The sequence below is a fragment of the Ziziphus jujuba genome, chromosome 8, assembly GCF_031755915.1.
Source record: "Ziziphus jujuba cultivar Dongzao chromosome 8, ASM3175591v1".
Classification (NCBI taxonomy): Eukaryota; Viridiplantae; Streptophyta; class Magnoliopsida; order Rosales; family Rhamnaceae; genus Ziziphus; species Ziziphus jujuba.
Genome location: NC_083386.1, coordinates 14838267 through 14858326, shown reverse-complemented (window position 1 = coordinate 14858326; position 20060 = coordinate 14838267). Strand labels below are relative to the sequence as shown.

Below are 20060 nucleotides of genomic sequence, written 5' to 3'. Positions count from 1 at the left end.
ATACCTCTTTAGTTTTGTCATTATGTCATTACATTAAGTTTTTAAAAAATCATCACTAATCTTCTTTTAGTTTTCTATATCTAATAAAACAAATTTATTTATTTTTTTTCAGATTTAACTAAATAATTTTAATAGTGAAAAAACTAAAAAAAAATTAAAATTAATATTTTATGATTAAATAATATTATAAAAATATAATTTTTATTTTAAGTTGTTAAAATTAACAAGTAAAAACTAATAAAAATTGATAAATTAATCAATTTTTATAAATTTATTAAACTAATAAAGAGTACATGATAATTTTTGTGAAATAATAAAATTAAAAAAATATAAATGAAATTTTTCCATAAAATTATATCCAAAAATTGCCTTCAAAAGACATCCAAATATATATATATATATATATATATATATATATATATGTATACTAATTCTTCTATGAGTTCTATCAGAACACCTATACTTTTTTTTTCTTTTTCTTTTTTTTGAGAAAAAACACACTGAAATTTTCAATTAAGAAACCTGCAAAATAATTTGAATCTATTTATATACAGATGCCAAAAAAAAGCCCACTTCGCGTTCCAAAGCGAGGGAGACAAAAAAATAAAAATAAAAATAAAGAAAATATTTAACGAAACTCCGATCTGGTCCGAATCCACAAGCCACAGCCCACAGACTCTGGTGTCAGCTTCTCCAACCCACGACCGTACGGAAACCCCTCACTTCCAATTATATTTCTTCCTCCTGCAGAAAACTTCTCACTCCATTCTCAGATCACCGACCTTCGGATCCCCACAAATTCAACGCCCACTGTTGAATCCACCACCGCCATGAGCACTCCATCACTCTCAGGGGTAAGCCTGTTTCTGGGTTTTCTTCTTTGTTCTGAATGCCAATAGATCCACTTCCTTTCTGAGACTCACTAAGTCGGATCTTGGAAATTTTCCGTCAGAATTGACTTGGGTTTTTGTTGGCACAGGGCACCGGCGCCTTCTCTGGATTCACTAGGTTGTGCAAGGGCCTCGCTGTGGTACTCGTCGGAGGACACATTGTGGTTCAGGTTTTGCCTCAGGCCGTTGACTATCTTGCTCTCATTCCCGCCAGGTATTTTATTGTGTGAATTTGTTTAGAAATGAATGTCGGTATTGAGAGAAGATAGTAGCCCAGGATTTGAAGTTCGTGTTCGTTAATGTTAAACTTGTTGTATAAGGGGGATTAATGGGTAATTTGAATTTTGACTATAGCAGATGGTAGTTGTTGCATAGTTCTAGTTTTGCTTAATTTGTTGCAAGAAAAAATCATTTCGTGGGTTTCTTTGGAATATCTTTGTTGCATATAATTTGAAGATTTGGGAGATGGGTATATGACTTTAATTGACTGCATTTTTTTTTATCTGGAAGTGGAACGGTACAACTGATGGGATTTGATAAGAGCTCAACTCTGATTGCTGTGTATGGTTTAATGGCATTTGGGGGGATGCCATAGAGAAATTTTGTGAAATCTAAGTTCGTTTTCTGGTATTTTGTATATTGCTAATAGTATCTGTTGAGGAGACGTTTGATGTTCAATTTAGGATGTTTCTGGTTCATTTTTGCATGTATCTCTATTGTGATGCTATTGCATTTCTTTCTTTAAAAAACATAGGATATTCCAAAATCTTATATGAAGCATAATCAAGCTAAATGGAATACTTATACATATTCTGCCAGATCTGCTGTTCATTTCAACCCTGGGTGTGTTGGCATTCCCTCACAAATTTGGACAGTTGGATTTATGAAAATGGAATGCCATACACCTGTCATGGGGGGCCTCTTGAAAGTAAATAACTAACAGAATGCGGAGATTGCCCATAAAATGACTTCCTCAAAATTCATGTTGTTCAAAAACTAATGTAAAATGCTTTGTTTTAATTTTTTCATAGGTATTTAATATCGAAGCATGTGTAGTAAGACCTTTAATTTTATCCCAGGAAGTTCATTTGAAACTGAGTGCAATGTCTTTATCATGTATGGGATTCATGACTGTGTATTGGTCTGCATATTAGTATTCTTGTTCAGTGCCCTTTAATTGATGAGTGATAGTATCTAATGATTTTGAGTTTGACTTTGATTTGTTACTTAGATAACCAGGAAATTTGTTCTTTTGAGTTCAATTTGTTCCTAGATAACCAGGAAATTTGTTCTTAACTGAAACTACTATTTTGTAGGACGATTCCTTTCGGCTGGAACCTCATAACCGCTGGTTACATTGAGCAATCAGTATATGGGGTATAAACTTTTGCTCCATAATTTTTATATTTTTATTTTTTGTAATTTGTTTGGACATTTTGACTTTCATTGCCTGATTGTCTTGTTGCATGTTATTTCTAGCTTTTCTTGTATTTCTTACTTTTGCACCTGTTTGATAGGTCGTTGCCAGTACCCTTGGTCTTCTTTTCTTAGGGAAGCTTCTTGAGCCCATATGGGGTTCCAAGGAATTTTTGAAGTTCATCTTTGTCGTTAACTTTCTGACTTCTGTATGCGTTTTCATAACTGCTATTGCTTTGTACTACGTTACAAGGCAGGAAAACTACCTGTAAGTACTATGATTTTATTAAGCAATGTGCCCATGGCCTATCCCTTTTCTTTTCATTTTCTAACCAATTTCCATTGTTTTCCCCTTCTATATTCAGTTTTCGTTAGTATCAATCTTGTTTTGGGGTAAAAGGGATTGTCATCTGACATTGCTTTACTGCTTTTCTGTCAATTTGACTTTTTGGCAAGTGGCAAACATATGATGCAGTTTATAAATTTCAAATTAAGTAATAATAAATATTTGGCAAACAGCTTTCTTAGTACTTCTCTATGTTGGTGTATTTTATCATTTTAATGATTGTCGTATACATTTGACCTTGTTTGATCTTTTGTTTTTTCAAACTTTATTAAGTATAGAATTTCTCTCTGCTGTCTCTTTGCTAGTTATATGCCTCTTTCAGGCTTCCATGGGATCCTTTCAGGATTCTTGGTTGGCATCAAGCAAATCATACCTGATCAAGAATTGCCCTTAATCAAAATAAAAGCTAAGGTATGAATCTTTAATCTCAGCCTAAGAAATTTGTCAATAACAAATTCAGTGAGTTGAATAGTTTTCTCTGATGCCCTTGCAATGCGTCCAATTATTTGCAGTGGTTACCATCTCTCTCAGTGTTGCTGTCCATTGCCATAAGCTTCTTTACTGCAGAATCTGCAACATATCTTCCAACCATAATATTTGGTACGTATATGGGCTGGATTTATCTCAGATACTGGCAGAGGAAACAGGAAACAAAACTTAAGGGTGATCCAAGTGATGATTTTGCATTTTCAACATTCTTCCCTGAGTTTTTAAGGTAATTCACGGTTCTTTATTTGTTATTTTCTTATTTTTAAGGTTGTTCCATCTCTCTAAGTTTCTTGTTGATTGTTTAACAGACCAATAATTGATCCCATTGCAACTATATTCCATCGGATGCTCTGTGGAAGATCTGAAGATTCTACTGATGCCCAGGGATATACCCTTGGAGGTGCTCCATTGCCTGGTTCTGATCCTATTGAGGCTTCTAGAAGGAGGTAACCTTTTGGCTTCTGTCTGATCATGTTATTCTCATTCCATGTTCAGGTATTAGAAACTTATCCACTTTCTTTTTGCAAAATGGGTAGGAAAAAAAAAAAGCTAAAATTTTACAGCAAACTTATATAACACCAACTTCGAATATTCATTTCCTAGATGAGTGCTCTAAGTTTTAATGGTAGGAAGCTAATACAAGTTTTCATTTCATAATTGGTTATGGGGATTAAAAGAAGAGAAGAAATAGCTAATAAGAAATTTATTGAATGTGATAAACTAATGGGATTATTTATAGACAAGAACAAGCATATATGAGAACCATAGTAATAAAAGAAACTTTAAGAGTGGCAATGATTCTTGAAATAGGTCTCATATGGTCAACCCCAATCTTTTGGAGAAAGGCTTTGTTGACTAAAATGTAAGAGCAACGCTAACTAGTAAAACGGTCGAGGTACATATTGGGTGAGAAAAGTGATGGTTAGAATTCTGACTGAACTGCCCCTTGCAGGGAAAGGGGAGCTCGTGCACTGGAAGAAAGGCTGGCAGCTGACAGATTGGCTGCTGCACGGGGTGCAGAAGAGTTGGAAAGAGATGCCTCACAAAATGTTTGATTGCACAGAAAAAGTCTCATACCCAGCCATGAATCTACAGAAGTAAAGCATATTCCCCATGACAATTTAGAGCTTCTATGATATCTGGGAAAGAGCCTGTTTTTTTGCCAGTCTGGAAGATGGTGGATGGTTTTGTTTTACATTTTGCTGTGGATTATGATACTTATGATACAAAATGTCTTGTTTTCTTCTGGTTTCTTGCATGACAGATTCATCTGATTCTAGCTCAAGGTACAGACCAGTTTTTCTTTTTTCTTTTTCCTGTAAGAATTGTCACCACTGTGGTTTTCATTTACTATAATATTAGAAGTGGACATGCTCAGCTTGCAGCTTCATGTTCTTGTATAAAACATATACTTCGACACAGAATTTTTACCTTCATGGAGTAAACAGCTTTTGTAAATTACCTTCCATCAATTATTCTTTTTTTGTAATGTGCTTTCTATCCCTGTGAGAATGTAGTGTTTATGTGAGCAGATACTATCAGGTATTGTTATTATTATTATTATTTTTCACTTGCAGCTGGCAGGGATGCCTTTTGGGTGTTTTAGTTGTTCGATCTGCCCATGTTTAAATTGAAACCTACCTAAAATGTTCTGGGTGGATACCCTTCCATTGTATTTAGGCCTGCCTTCCATGTGAAGGTGATATGGTTACTCGCAGAGAGTTAATTTTCTTTTTAAGTGACCCATGTTTTAGTGCCTAGAGCTTGTTTATTTCTGAAAATTGATAATGGATTCGCTGTAGCAAACTTTGGGAGCTGGTTAGGCAAAAGGGAATGGAATCATCTCATATGGAAAATATGAATTGGAGATTTTTCTCTTCTTTTTCTGCATTGCTACATAAAGCGCGTTATAAAGTTATTGGTAGTTTTAAGATAATGAATCCTAACTCAAATCTTTTTGCTTTAAGACTTTAGGAGGGAGAGAAAGGCATGTCAAGCGAGCTGTCTTATAGAATAAAAAATTCAATAAAATTTTAAATAGTTAAATCAACCTGTAATAATAATTAATATTGGAGCTTATATAGATTTTATGAGTTGCTATTTCACAAATTAGATTTTATTTTTTATTTTATAAAATAAAATAAAATATTTAAGTAATATATCAGTGTTTAGATGGTGTATACATTGACACGTAAAAGCATCCTAAGAGACTTTTTATTTTAAAGAATTTACCTTTAAAAAGTATTTACAATACACTTTATATTATCTTCCCTACATAAAAAGGGGATTTAGTTTTTTAAATATGAAAATCAAATCTACTCTTTATTTCAAATAGCATATTCTCTACAACAATAAAAACATCTTTGACAATAGAAAGTGAAAATTTAAGAATTCTTTTATCTTAAACATTTATTGCTCCATTTATATTTTGTTTTTCTTTTTATCTAAATTCTCTTCTAAATATCATTACAATGATATGGAAATTTGTAATACATTAAATTAAAATAATATTATATTAAATCAAGAGTAAATTCGATTTTTTCAAATTTGAAAAGCTCTTTTTTCTTTTCATTTTTTTTTTTTATAAGGGTATGTATTATGTACAAAAAACCCCAAACAAAGGATTACAAAAGCTCTCTATTTGAAGAGTTAAACTCATTATTTATATTAAAAGGTTAACAAAAAAAAGCCCATTGAAGCCTTTTTTTCAAAGGTTTACTCTGTAAAATAAAAAATCTCCCTTAGGATGTTCTTATATTATATTAATTTAATACATTACAAGTTTCCATGTATTATAATATTTAAAAAAACTTATAATATTTGAAAGAAAAATTAAATATAAAAAAGAGAAAGTATAAATAGATATTTATAAATAAAAATACTAAAAAAAAGTATAAACAAAGAATATTGTTGGAACATTATTTAAATTTTCATTTTCTATTTTAAAAAATACTTTTTATTCTATAGAATATCTTTCAAAGATTCTATTAGGGATGGACATCTCTAAGAAAATTTTTAACCATCCTATATTTTTTATTTTAAAAAATGGACCTTTAAAAATGGTCTTGAAGAGGTTATTTATTTTAATATTTTAATATAAAAGAATTTTCAACTGTGCTTTTTATTTTAAAAAATATAATTTTTAAAATAAAAAGCATTTTGAAAAATCTTAAAACATAGAGTGTGCGATTTTTTTTAGTCAATCTCCAATAACCCTCTTTATAATTGCTCTTTATTTTGCATTTCATGTTAAACAATTATGATTTATATTTTCCCTCTTTTTTTCTTTTTAACTCCTCCCTATATCAAAGTTGCATTTACAAAAAATGAAATATGAAATATAATTAACGAATTTAATTGTAAGTGTGCATAGAAAATTGTATAATAATAAATGACTTTATTAAAAATTTTAAATAGAGAGTGGTTTGGCTTTCTATATTTGAAAAGTCAAGTCTAACTTTTTATTTTAATTTTTCAATTTAAAAAGTTCATTAAAATTATTAAAAAAATATATACGACTCTTTAAATTAAAGATTTTTTTTTTAAAAAAAAATCTATGGAAGATGACCTAAAAAATTGATTTCGTTTTTAAAATATAAATAGTAAAATCATTTCAATATTATATTATTTTAATTTATCGTGGTACAAGTTTACATGTTTTTACTATAGTACTTAAGATATAATTCATCAAAAAAAGATAATATAAGTAGAGTAACAAATGTTTATAAATTAAAAAAAATAAAAATAAAGAGCATAATTTTTTTACCAAGTTTTTACCATATAAAATATATGTATTAACAATTTGATATAATAAGGAAACCAATGTTTAAAATTTCAGTATCGATGGAAATATCGAATGTTCAAAATATGAAAATATTGGAAAATATCGAACATCAATAAAAATTCACAAAAAATGATAGAAATTTAATTTAAGAAATGAAAATTTTTGTTGAAACTTTAGTATTAGCTTATTTAAGCAATCAATTATCAAATTTATTATAAAAATTGAAAAAATATTGAATAGATATTAGATTCTTCTTAATCATTTTAATTTATAGTAAGCAATAATGATCATAAATAAACTATTATGGATAAAATTATGCAAAAAAAAGCATATATTTGATAAATTATTTATTAATTAAAATAAAATAATCATTAAAATTACTTGATTATATTTCATAAATATCATTTCAATATTTATACAACTCTTAGATAATTGTAAATTATTAATATCTTTCTCATTCTTATTTTAAGATATAAAATGTGAAAAGTAATTATTAAAAGATATATCTCCTTAATAATTTTTTATGTAATTATTAATATGTTAACCATAAGAATATTGTATTAAATATAGTTATCATTGATGTTCTGTATAATATATTATATCATCTTTTTATTTTTATTTGCTTTATGTTATTAATTTAAATGCTATCAATATCAGTTCTACATAATATTGTATTTTCATATTATTATTTTATGTTATTATTTTTCATTCTTATATAATCAATTATTAACTCCTAATTATGGGATTCTAATGAATCCATCTTATACAAAATGTATAGAAAGTATTTATATATATATATATATATTATCAATAAATAGTACTTATTAAGATTATTAAATTTAATTCATTTCATTTTATTTATATCATTAAATATTTAAAAAACAATTAAAATGTTAAAAAAAAAACTATCACTAAAATTAATTTGATAAAATAATTTACTAAACATCAATATTATTTTTTAATTTTTTATAAAAATTAAAAAATTTCATAGATATTTCTAAAATTTTCATGAAAATTTTTTAAATTTCAATGGATATTATGAATTTTTAAACCAAATTGTTAAATATTTGATATATATATATATTTTGACAAAAATTTCCTTGGAAAATTTTGCTGAAATTTCCTTGGAAAATTTTACTGAAATTTCCATGAATATTATGAAAATTCTACTAGTTTTTATTTGAAAATTAAATTTTATTTTAACCTCTTACAAAAATGGAAATTTTGAAATTTTTTTGAATATTTTAAACCTTGAAGGAAACCTTATAGTAAGATATTTTTATATAATAAACCATACAATTTAAATAATGACATAATATTTAAATATATTTTAATTTTTTAATGAAACACAAACAGGAAGTAACAAATCATAAGATTTGTATGAGATTGATCAAAACTTATTATGAGTGTTATTAGATATTTTTTAAAACAAAAATACTAGAGTTATCAAAAATATTTATGAATTTATTAATATAGCATATAAAATGACAGTTCGTCTATGGTGCGGACGATCTTCATGTAGACCACAGTATTGGTGACTGTTTTTCATAATATTGGTGACGATTTTCTAAAAACCTATCATTAATACTATGAAAAACTGTTACTAATACTGCGGTTCTCATACGGACCGTTTTCACCATAGAATTTTCATATAATGTGATAACTAATAAAAATAAAATAGATTGCTACGTAAAATGTCTTGTATCATGAAAATTTCTACATCATATAATTTTGTGAATCAAAAATTTCAATAAAAAATTTGTACAAGTTCAAGTTATCTACTAATAAAAAAAATTACTATTTATCATTATTTATAAAAATCAACAATAAAATTTATATATTGGATGATAATTTAAATGATTTTATTTTAAAAAATTTATTTAGCAAGACTTGCCAATAACTTGTATTGTTAGTGTATGTATGACTTTGAGTTATTGGCTGATATAAGTTGATAAGACGAATGAGTGTATGAAGAACATTAAAATGAATGGGAAGATAGAAGAAGGAAATCGGTACACGCAAACGCAGAACACAGCCAGCGTTTGTCGTTTTGATTGATGGGTTTCGGCGTTTTGTTAAGGTTTATGATATTGGCATAAGTTAAAGAGACGGTCTTTCCTTTTCTTCACCATCAAAAAAACGTTTTTCTTTATTTATTTATTTATTTTTTATATAAATTATATAATATATTTATTACATATATATATACACACACACACACACACACACACACACACACACAACACAAATACAATACTCCACCCACCCAAAATTCTCTCCTTGTATTGTAACCCACTTCTGATCTCTCTCCTTTCTCTTTGCCCTTGGATTCTTTGACCACACCGCAGTCAACATTCTATCGTACGCTTAAGGTTTGTCCTCCTTCTCCGGCTAACGCACTCTGCCGTTTTCTGATCATCCGAACCTTGTTGATAATCCTCCCTTTTTCTTTTTTTCTTCTCTGCACTTTTTTTTTCCCTTTTTTTTTTTTTTTTGTTTACTAATAGATTAATTAATCTCTTTTTATTTTTATTTTTTTGGGGGTTTGATTTTGTGCTAGGATTAAAGGTATGATGCTGATGAATTCTTATTGTTTGTACACGCTGCTGCTATATTTTTTTTATGATTTTTTTTTTTTTGATGTTTTGCTTTTTCCTGTTTGTTAAATGGATAAAATATTTCCAATATTTTGAATAAATTAATTGCTATTCAGGATATCCATTAGAGCAAAAAAATAATAAAAATGAAAAAAAAAAAAATGAAAACCATTATCTTGAAGGGGATGTGTTTTGGAGGCTGTTTTTGTTCAACCAGTTTGAGAATTTCTTTTGGGTTTATTTGGGTTTTGGTTGATTCTGATTTTTTGTTAATATTATTTTTTGGGTTTGACTAAAATGTTGCATATATGATCTTAAAGTAACTCTTCTTCAATTGTCTGAGATATATAGCTAAAGACGTTTTTTATATCCAAGATAATAGTTTGAAAAGAATTAAAAGATAATTGTGTTTTAAGATTTTATAGATATAAAAAACGTTTCTTAAACATGCCCATTTGGCCTTTTTTTTTTTTTTTTTTTTTTCCCCCTCTAAACAAAGATGATGTGTTTTTTTCATTGCTCATTTGGCTTTGGTTGTTAGCATCTACTTAAGAAAATTTATCACCTGGTTTAACTGTTTTGCATAAGACTGCTGTGCGTTTCAAGTATGACTCTCAATAAGAGGAAATAGAATCTGCTTGAGTTATGTGGTTAGGTTTTTTGAGACGACTATCATAAAGTGGTTACCATGTATAAGTTCGTTTTATTCTAACTTATTAGGTATAAATTGCTAACTTAGAATGAGAAAGTTATTAATAATTCCTGTTGCAAGTTATTTTGTTATAATAACATATAGGGGATGACAATGCTTAGAGGTTCAACTTTATGTTGGTTAAGTAATTTTTTTGCCCCCCTCCATAAGTTAGTTGATATCCTATCATAAGAAATTTATGGAAGTTTTAAGTTCATATTTTGCTGCTTCTTTTAAATTATACTTATTTTAATTTGCATTTTTCTATTCGGGAGATAACGGTCGATTCAGATGTTCAAGTACCTTTGCTATTAATTACCAAAAGACCAAAAAAAAAAAAAAAAAAGAAAAGAAGAAGCTTTTCTACTACTTATATTTTAAATTTATTTTGCTCTTTGTTTCTCTTCCAATTTCCAAGTACTTACTACTCCATTTTCTTCTAATCTCAGTCAGTCTCTCATTTTAATTATGTGAATTAATATTTTAACGTATGTGTGTATGAGTGTGTTCGTGGTGTTTATGTGTATGGAGTTTTACACAAATATAGTGCATGCAAAAGAGTCTAAAAATTTTAAATATGAATTTTCTTGGTTAAGGTTAAAATTTGAGCAATATTTTGACTTTGCCTAAATCAATTCTCTTCATGTTCTGTGAAAAATCAGAAGGCTATGTAGGAAGCAAGAGAACTGCCAAATATATCTCTGTGTGTGTGTGTGTGTGTGTGTGTGTGTGTAGATAGATAGATAGATAGAGAGAGAGAGAGAGAGAGAGAGAGAGCAAGAGTGTAAGGAATTATATTTAAAAAAGCAAAAGAAAAAAAACTGAAAGAGAGAGGAAAAGAATTAAAAGAGCTGGGGGGCACCATGGATCGTGGAAGGCTAAGGTTGTAAAGATGGAAAAGTCCCTGTAGGAAGACACTAGCTTATATATAAAGACTACTGAAAATCTTATCAAGTGCCTTGCTTATTTGGATTTTTAATTGCTAATTCGTACCTATAAAAGTTTGTCACAGGATTCTGTATACATGTAGGTACTAATTTAACAGAGGAAGTATAAATTCTTTACGCATGGATGTGCTTATTAAGATTGAGTAAAGTTGGAACTCATTCACATGTGAAGAAACAAGGGTCTTTAAATTTTTTCAATGAAGGCTCTGTTTTAGGGGAGAAAGATGAGCTTAAGAGTAAATGGGAAATTGTTCAGGGCAAACGATATTGTGTTGTACCAGTGTGGAAAAACCACTCACTTTTCCATTAAAAAGAAGCAAGGAAATGTAAAACGATGTCGAATATCAGTAATCAAAATGCCATGGTTAGGTGAGTCTAAGGAGTCAAATGAAAGGGCAGTACAGAAGGGTTTCACATTAGAAATTAATGGACTACTGTTGAAATGAGTTGGATTATGTACTTTGCAGACAGGAAGATGTTATTATAGACCAGTAAAAGTGTTATTGATGTTGTTTAGCTTGGTAACCCTTTTACTTGAATAAGCCTTGTCCTTGAAGAAAGGAATCAGCCATATCAATAAAGTAAAAAAATCATTTTATGTCTTTTTACCCCGATTGGAAGATTAGCTTGCCAGAAACAATGGTCCCATTGCTTTAACTTTGTTGGGAATTTGAATGCAAGGCTTTACTTATAATTGAATATTCATTGTTAAGATTGTAAAATGCAGAGTGCAGAGACATAGCTTTCTTATGGCTCTTGTGTTTTTGATGTTGAAAAAGGAAGACTTTTGTGCAACTTAGTTGCTAATCGTTTTGGTGAAAAAAAAAAAAAAAGGAAAAAAAGAAAAGAAAAAAACGTTGGAGGTTCTACTATTTTGATGAACAACCCAACTCTTAAAAGAAATAAATATGCCATGTCTGTGAGATGAATGATTAACACAACTTGACATTGAGTAAACAGCAGCCAGCATCAACACTAACCTCATGACTTCACTGTTATCGGAGGACTTTGAAATTACTTTTCATGGTGTATGAACTTTAGAAAGTGAACTAGGATTTAGTTATAAATTTTTGTTAGATGTTGAATATCATCCTTATGGTTTTTGACTTACACATGTCTTTGATTTAAAAGTGGGAAGTACTACTCAAAGCATTTGGTCTTTTGACTGTTAGCCTTCTTGGTTTGTTTATACAGAAGAGGAGAAGTGTCCATACAATTTTTACTTTTCTACAAGGAAAAGAAAAAAATTGTCACAGAAATTTACATTTTGGTTTTGGTTGGTAACTTGTTTATAATTTCATCGTTTGAAAAATGAAAAATCTTTGTAACAAGGTTTCTGATCTAAATGCCAATTACCCTCTCTTTTTAATGACTTCATAAAGCAGTAGCTGGAGCTAATCATGTATTGTACACTGTCAATTTCTCAATCTGTATTTAGTTTTAGATGATATCAATCATGCAGGTTTCATCAATTGATTTTTTGCTTTTTTTTTTTTTTTCCTCGCTTATGTCCATCTCCAACTAAAACAAACCAACTTTATAATTTGCTTTGGAATTGTAATTGTGTGATGTTGGCAGGAGTTGGTGGTGAGTGTAATTACTTTATGAGAATTGATGCTACTTAAGGAGCTCTCTCTCTCTCTCTCTCTCTCTCTCAAGCATCTGTATTTCATCAAGTAGTTCTTATTTTGAGAGAAATGTATGGATATTTCCTTGTTTCAGTACAGAATTTTCCTACTTTCAGTAAATGTAATTGATTATTGGCTCATTTTGATATTTCACCATTTACTCAAAAGGTCTGAAATCTCTTAAATTTAAATCAAATTTAATTAGGCCTGAGCCTTGGTCCCATTGGTGTTTTGTATCTATGCCGTCAATGGCCTATTGGTTTCAATTCATCTATGAATGTTCTCAATGGAATCTATTAGCCACTAGCATTTTAAGAGGATAGCCAAATTTAGAGCTGGTTAAATATCTCTTTATTAGCAATTGTCTGAATTTTAAATGATATTCCTTTACAGGCGCATCGTTGGTCTCACTGAGCAACAGGGGAAAGAACATTCAATTTAGAAATCCTGTGTTCTGATGAAGTCCCATTATATACGTACAGCTGCAATTCTGTGCTAGAAATCTATTGCTCTGCTGGAAGTACAAACTGTAGGATTCCTTAGACATCATATTATATGGTGTACAGGAAAGCCTTAGAATTCTCTATTGCTGAAAAAACAATCACAAATTAATGTTGCTCCAGGCTTGGATTTTCGACAATACTGCATTTATCTTGTGAAGTCCTGATGCTGCAGTTCATTCTGAGGATACCATAACCTTGTAGGATTCTGAATACAGTGAGAATTATAGGATTCTGTTAGAAATGTTGTGAAGTTTTGAACAAAATAGCATTGCCTTGTCCATGGCTATTGTTGATGTTCTAAGATGACTGGTCTCAAGTAAGATAATGTATTGTTTTGGCCTTTGCTCTGGACTTGTGCCTTTGATCACCTATGATGAAAAGTATTTATGTGGCTTTTACAAATATGGCAATTGAACTTTTTGTGCTCTTAGTTCTGATCTATTGAGAATCCTTCATACTCTTGCTGCAGAATGTTGTTTAAAGGCAGTTGCCAGTTTTTGTTTTATTGCTGTTCTGTTGTGTTGTCTATGAGTTTTGAGGATTTTTCATCCTCTATTACTCTATTGGCTTTTGTTTAAAAAAATAAATATATAAATTTCCGTTTTTATTTAAAAAAAAAAAAAAAAGTGTGAACTTTTACCAGTTGAATTAGTCAATTCATGATGCTGGCAAATGTGCTTGGTGTTTTCTGTTACATGAATATTTTAAATAAGGTTTTGAGCAATTTTTGTGGAAATTTTTATCATATGTTCTGATTGTCAAATGGCAAAGCTGTTTTGAGTCATTTTGGAAGGAGAGGAATTGTATCTATTAAAGTACAAAGTGAAACAGGTCATTGTGCTAATTATGTTGCCACTAATTAAGAGGAATTTTTTTCTTCTTAATGTTTTAAGGATTGAATATTTACATGTAAAGTGACTGATAAAATGAGTGGGATTAATGGCATTTTACTGTTGGTGAATTCATAAAAGGCTGATGCTTAACGTGACACTAGACTATGTTAGAAGTTGGGACATTTGAAGGGCGGAGCAAATGATATGTCTCTTCATGACAAGTCATTTTTTATCTCTCTAGCATAGCTGTTTTTCTGAATTCTGTTTTCTGTTACTTACCCTTAATCGGATATATATATTATCATTTACTCTTGAAGCATCATTATGCTGTAGTCACGAATTATGCTGTATGTACATTGTAGATTTGGTCCAAGAATACATCTTGATTTGTCTTTGACTTACACAAGCTCTCAATATTTACCAAAAAGCAAGCTCTCCAACTTGAACCAGTTTCATTAATATCTTGATATGTGCCAAACTGTTGCCTGGAATGTTATATTAGATACATGTTCTAATTCTCAAATAGAAGTTGGATGTAATGCTAGAAGGCAATTGACTTGATTGGAGCCTTGTACATAAGTCTTTTCTCTTAATTATACTGTGAAAAATAAAGTGGCCCTTTTGGCTTGCTGGGTGTTAAGGATCATTGGAGGAAAGTCCGTATAATAGATGGAACTAACAATATATGTTTTATATTTTTATAAAGTGTTGTCTCTATCCTGTAAAGATATAATTGTAGCAGAAGGCAATTGACTTGATTGGAGCCTTGTATATAAGTGAGGTTTGTTGTGGAATGACAATATTGGTTTACTTTTCTCTTAATTATACTGTGAAAAATAAAGTGGCCGTTATGGCATGCTGGGTGATAAGGATCATTGGAGGAAAATCCGTATAATAGATGAAACTAGCAATATATGTTTTATATTTTTAGAAAGTGTTGTCTCTATCCTTTAAAGATATTATTGTAGCAGTTATTTATTAAGTGAGGTCTTCATCTTCATCAATTTCCTCCTGTTTATGTAACTATATTTTCCTTTCAAGAAGATGCTTTCATGCTGTGAGCAAGAAAAACTTAGTCTTGGTTCAGATAAGAGGTGATAATTACTGAAATATCTTACTGTGGTAATAAAATGGTGGTTCCAAGGAAAATGATACATTAGAGAAGTGCCACTGGACATTTTCCAGCATTGTCCAAGTTAACTTTTACAGATGTAGGAATTTGCTGTCATTATTGTGAAGTATTCTACACTGTTATATTCCATCAACTACATGTAAGGTATTATTGGTATTTCTTTTCATTGTTTGGAGACAATTATTTTGCATGCTTCCTAATTTCACCAAATATGAAACCATCCCCAGTTTAAATGTTATACCGTTCAGTTCTAGGGCATTGATATATTGATTTCTATACTTGCATGGATCAATCATTCCTTTTCATTCACCTATCATATTTTTCTTTTCATCTATTATTTGTTGAATACTCTATTCTATTCTATATTGAATAGTAGAAGCTTGTTTCCTTTTTTCCCTTCTAAGTCTGGAATACATATATTTGTGTAGAGATTATGGGACATAGGCACCTGATGAATTCATCATTGCAAATGTTCGAGATGAACCAAGAACATTATGGAAGTCACGGAACTGCTGAACAGTCTCATATTCATATGGGTATTGGAGATTTGAATCTTCTTATATGCCAATGCTTTTTATGTTCTATCTATCAAATATCTATTTGATTCTGTTGACTATAAACTATGATGGTAAAAGTTGTGTATCATTGTTATGCTACAGACTTGCCGTGTACTAGAATTAACAAGGTTTGATGAAATTAGGATGAATTTTGATGGTTCAATTTAATTTTCCTTTTTCCAATTAAGGATTGATACTGAATTTTTTTTTTTTCAGATATCTTCTACGTAGAAATATCCGTCTTAATTTTTCAAAGTGAGACTAAAACCAAAATACAGGCCACCCTTGCACCCACTGTACTTGTTATTTTGTCAATAAATTGTTACTATTAACGTCCAAAAACAAATATATAAATAAATACTTGCTGTTCCATAAATATTCTATCTTCTTTTTAAGATTTTCGGATTGAGTTTCATCGCTCAAAAATTGTATTACAGGACGGGCTGTTGCTCCAGCTAATGGTTCTTTGTTTTATCCAATGGAGAATACACCAATGGGTGGAGCATACTCTGCCTCTCAGCAGGACTTAGGATCCAGGCCAGTTGAACATTCCTTATCAAATATCAGATTGGAAGGGCCTCCTCCCTCTCAGACAGTTGTGTCGGGCCCAACTTATGATCCTTCCCAGCAATTTCATTCTGTTGGAAGTTTTTATCCGGCTCCGGTGAATAACACTGATCATGCTCATACAAGCTACTACAACAGGAATTCTATCCATAATATTGATAATGGTTTAACAACTCATACATCAGGCAATGATAGAGGTCCATTTGAAAGAAAAAGGCCCAGAATTCCTGTAGCCAGTGAGATCAGTGGCAGCACAAGCACATTCAGTGCTGCTGGAAGTTCCTCAACTTCCTCTGGATATCAGCTGGAGAAACCTACTCCAGACCATCAAAATTATAGTTCAAGTTCTGTTGGCTTGCCTCACTACCATGCTGACAGCCTCCCAATTGGCGGTGAAGGTTTTCCAAGGAATGTCAGAAGCCGATTAAGACTTGATTTGGAACCTACCCCAAGGAGAACTTATATGCCAAACTGTTCTTCTCATTACTGCCACCCAAATGCATATTTAACGAACCATTCTGGGCCAGATGACATTCCTAATTCAAATGTTGGGACAACTGCCCATGAGCAGAACCATATTCCATTGTTTGCTGCAAATGGAAGGTCTTCAACCTCAGGTGAGTTGAAGATAGACTGTTTTCTATTCGTTCTTTTTTTACCATGCTAAGTTTGTGGTCCATTAAATTGCAGAAAACAATGGCATAAGCCATCAGATGAACCAGTTTCTCATTGAAGGAAGTACTGCTGAGAATAACGGGTATCGCCGTGATCCCATTTCAAGCAGAAACCCTATTTTGCCACCGCAACATCATCATAGGTTCCAAACTCACTTGGCAACAGATGGCCGCATTAGTTATCCTCAAAGGTCTATACCCCCATACCAAGCTAGTTCAAGTGCTCCCCGGTGGCGACATGAAGCAGGTCCCTTGGGAAATGGTCCAGAGTTCCTCTCTGAAACATATACCTCCAGATATATGAGGCCTCCATCTGCTGGAGGCAGGCGTCACAGTCACAGGGATGGAAGGTCGAGAACAACCATTGAGAGATCCGAGTCTTTTTACGATGCTGCTGCAGATAGCCATGATGGAATGAGTTCTGAGGTGCGTTATTGTAATTATGATGCTTTAACTGTGCTGATAAGAGGACAAGGTCTCATACATACGATTAATAACCTACAAAATTTGGGATGTTTTGCCCTATAACAGGTGCTACAATACGAATAGTAGATTGGTTTCTATCTTGTTAAGTAACATTCAATGCCAAGAGCTTAAACTATTTGGAAATGAACCCAATTAAGTATGTTAAGCTAGCAAAATAGACAGTTAACATTAGTATTTACTTGCTATGTTGATTAGAACAAAGCCATTTGATATGGCTTTGTCCTGTCTGTATCTTTGTCTTAGGGAATTTATTGACACTGTGACCTCCTTGTTATTTGATTGTTACCATGCTGACCATTATCTGAAATTAATATAAGTTGATGCATGTCAATGTGGCTTCGAAAAAGGGTATGGAAGACAAGTGTTTATCATATAAATTAAAAAGTAAGCTGAAGGGAAATAAGGGAAAAATTAAGTTATCAAGACTTATTTGATTCATTCTCTTTTTGTTGAATTTTTTTGGGGAAGCATTTAGATGACATTTCTGGATGACCCTTTAGGTATTTTTGATATTACCATATTTTATTTATTTATTTATTTTATTATTCTTGTTTTCCATTTGATAAAGCATATGCTTTAGTGTCTATGGATATAATTAAAGGAGTTGAAAAATATGAACTTCACTTCACTTAAAGCAATTTGAGAGTTTTGTTTCTAGAAATTGAAATGAAGGATTGGATATTATTGCCACCGCTTGTATTTCCTTAAGTATCCACTCAAACTAATGCTTATTATGGTTACGCGAGAACTTTTGCACCTGTTTTACTACTTCTTCCAGTTCTTTGGACCCATCTTGCTTGTATAAGTCCTTAAGGGGTTGGATTCAAACGGAACCAGTTATACTTCTAATGGCTTCTAGCACACTGACATCTTTTCTTGGCACTACAAGCTATATTAATTTTGCTAAAGTACTTGTCCTAAAGAAAACTGGTAGTAGCTCCATGCTATTCTATTAGCTGATTGAATTAATGTTTTTGCAGGCTTTCATGATGGTTGATCGCTCATCTTTCTATGGTTCCAGACATTTGTTTGATCACTATGGCGACATGAGGCTTGATGTAGACAACATGACTTATGAGGTTTGTTGCAATTTAATTGATCCTTGTGTGTTTTCATTTGGCCAGTTCCAGCTAAAGTTGACAGAAAATTTCTGTGTACAGGAACTACTTGCTTTAGGTGAAAGGATAGGAAATGTCAACACCGGTTTGTCTGAAGGCATGATTTCAAATTGTTTGGTAGAGAAAACAAGCTCTTCAACAGACCATGACCTAGAGGAAGCAAGCTGTCCTATCTGCCTTGTAAGAAAATACAACCTTTGCCACATTAATTAGAAAATGCTAATTGCTTCTTAGATTTGATATCTTAGCTTTGCTTAATACCATGACTTGCAGTTGTATGTGGGGATTGGTGAGGCACTCATCACTAAATAGACCCATTAATCCTAGTTGAACAATAGTAGTTAAAAATTTGAAGTATTTTTCCTCTGGTAGTTTTCCATGTTTTATTGGCCCAAGTGAGGGAGGGAGACTAACAGGCCTGCTGATAAGCTGGGATAAATCGGCCAAGATACTTCATTTTATTTTGACTTAACGTATTAGCTATTTTATATTAGATAAGGTTCAGTAAAGCATTGACTTGTTGATTGGCAGGATTCTTTAGGTGGCTTCTTACTTTTTTGCTTCCAGATATTCTACCTGAAATTCCCTTTTAGATGTTTTTATGGTACTCAGAGTCATGTTCAGTTCAATACTACCCTGAGTGGCCCGTTTGGGATGCAGGACTGAGTGCTTGAGTGCATTGCATCTAGGTTAGTTTGTGATCTTCAAAAGCTCGAAGGAATAAGAAAAGTCTAAAGGCTGTTTTAGTGTTTTTACAATTCTTCCTAACGATTGGTTACTAAAAGACATCCTGATCCTGGAATAGAATCAAGCCTGATCCTGGAATAGAATCAAGTGGTCTGAAGCACCTCTTCTTATTATGTTTTTATGAACGAGGGTGTGAAGCACCTCTTAGGATGAGTTTTTGTATCGGTATGTGGGCTTCCATGTTCTTAGTCTTGAATTGTTGATGGATAAAAATAAAGCATCTTTCTGTCTCTCTCTCACACACAAACCATGTTAGTGCATGCACACTCAGCATAAATTCCCTGTTCTCTCCTTCCAATAGATTCTTGGCTGTTTCTGCATTTTTACGCAAATTTAATTTACAGGAAGGGTACAAGAGCAAGGATGAAGTTGGGACTATAAAGAACTGTGGTCACGATTACCATGTCAGCTGCATCAAGAAATGGTTGCTGATGAAGAATGCCTGCCCAATCTGCAAAGCCCCTGCTTTGTCAGATAGTTTGAAGAAGCAATGACATGCTTCAATATTTTATGTGATAAGCTCATTCGTGTAATTATATTTATCGAGATATGTCAAAAAGAAAAAAAAAAGAAGAAAATGGAAATGCATGGATTCATGTAAAAAACTTGGATTAATCTATGTCAATTCTATCAATTTAGTATATTGGTTCTTGTA

At 31.4% G+C, this 20060-nt stretch overlaps 2 protein-coding genes across 10 annotated transcripts; both read left to right on the top strand.

Moving 5' to 3' along the window:
* Positions 1–536: 536 nt before the first annotated feature.
* Positions 537–4630, top strand: LOC107413654 (rhomboid-like protein 19). Its single transcript, XM_016021667.4, has 8 exons — positions 537–854; positions 980–1104; positions 2207–2267; positions 2408–2574; positions 2958–3063; positions 3165–3367; positions 3450–3587; positions 4094–4630. The coding sequence occupies exons 1-8, from the start codon at positions 831–833 to the stop codon at positions 4194–4196; spliced, it is 927 nt and encodes a 308-aa protein (XP_015877153.3). The 5' UTR covers positions 537–830; the 3' UTR covers positions 4197–4630.
* A 4507-nt stretch (positions 4631–9137) lies between these two features.
* LOC107413668 (probable E3 ubiquitin-protein ligase ZFP1) lies at positions 9138–20046 on the top strand. 9 transcript variants are annotated; one of them, XM_048469517.2, is made up of 9 exons: positions 9138–9297; positions 13182–13488; positions 15685–15792; positions 16030–16068; positions 16251–16997; positions 17071–17480; positions 18521–18619; positions 18701–18838; positions 19750–20046. In XM_048469517.2, the coding sequence occupies exons 3-9, from the start codon at positions 15690–15692 to the stop codon at positions 19897–19899; spliced, it is 1686 nt and encodes a 561-aa protein (XP_048325474.1). In that variant the 5' UTR covers positions 9138–9297; positions 13182–13488; positions 15685–15689; the 3' UTR covers positions 19900–20046. The 9 variants fall into 9 exon arrangements, 7 of the variants coding, with proteins under 7 accessions (XP_048325474.1, XP_060675385.1, XP_048325475.1 ...); XM_060819402.1 differs by having other exon boundaries at positions 13182–13505; XR_007239478.2 differs by lacking the exons at positions 9138–9297; positions 13182–13488 and adding exons at positions 19190–19347; positions 19464–19570 and having other exon boundaries at positions 19750–19889.
* Positions 20047–20060: the final 14 nt, after the last annotated feature.

What these genes read in the sequence shown, in the direction of transcription:
- LOC107413654 (XM_016021667.4), top strand. Translation starts at nt 831, where the DNA reads ATGAGCACTCCATCACTCTCAGGG. An exon ending in TTGAGCAATCAGTATATGGG is followed by an intron (nt 2,268 to 2,407) that starts GTATAAACTTTT and finishes CCTGTTTGATAG; the next exon opens with GTCGTTGCCAGTACCCTTGG. An exon ending in ACAAGGCAGGAAAACTACCT is followed by an intron (nt 2,575 to 2,957) that starts GTAAGTACTATG and finishes TCTCTTTGCTAG; the next exon opens with TTATATGCCTCTTTCAGGCT.
- LOC107413668 (XM_048469518.2), top strand. Translation starts at nt 15,690, where the DNA reads ATGGGACATAGGCACCTGATGAATTCATCATTGCAAATGTTCGAGATG. An exon ending in ACAGTCTCATATTCATATGG is followed by an intron (nt 15,793 to 16,029) that starts GTATTGGAGATT and finishes TTTTTTTTTCAG; the next exon opens with ATATCTTCTACGTAGAAATA. An exon ending in ATCCGTCTTAATTTTTCAAA is followed by an intron (nt 16,069 to 16,250) that starts GTGAGACTAAAA and finishes ATTGTATTACAG; the next exon opens with GACGGGCTGTTGCTCCAGCT.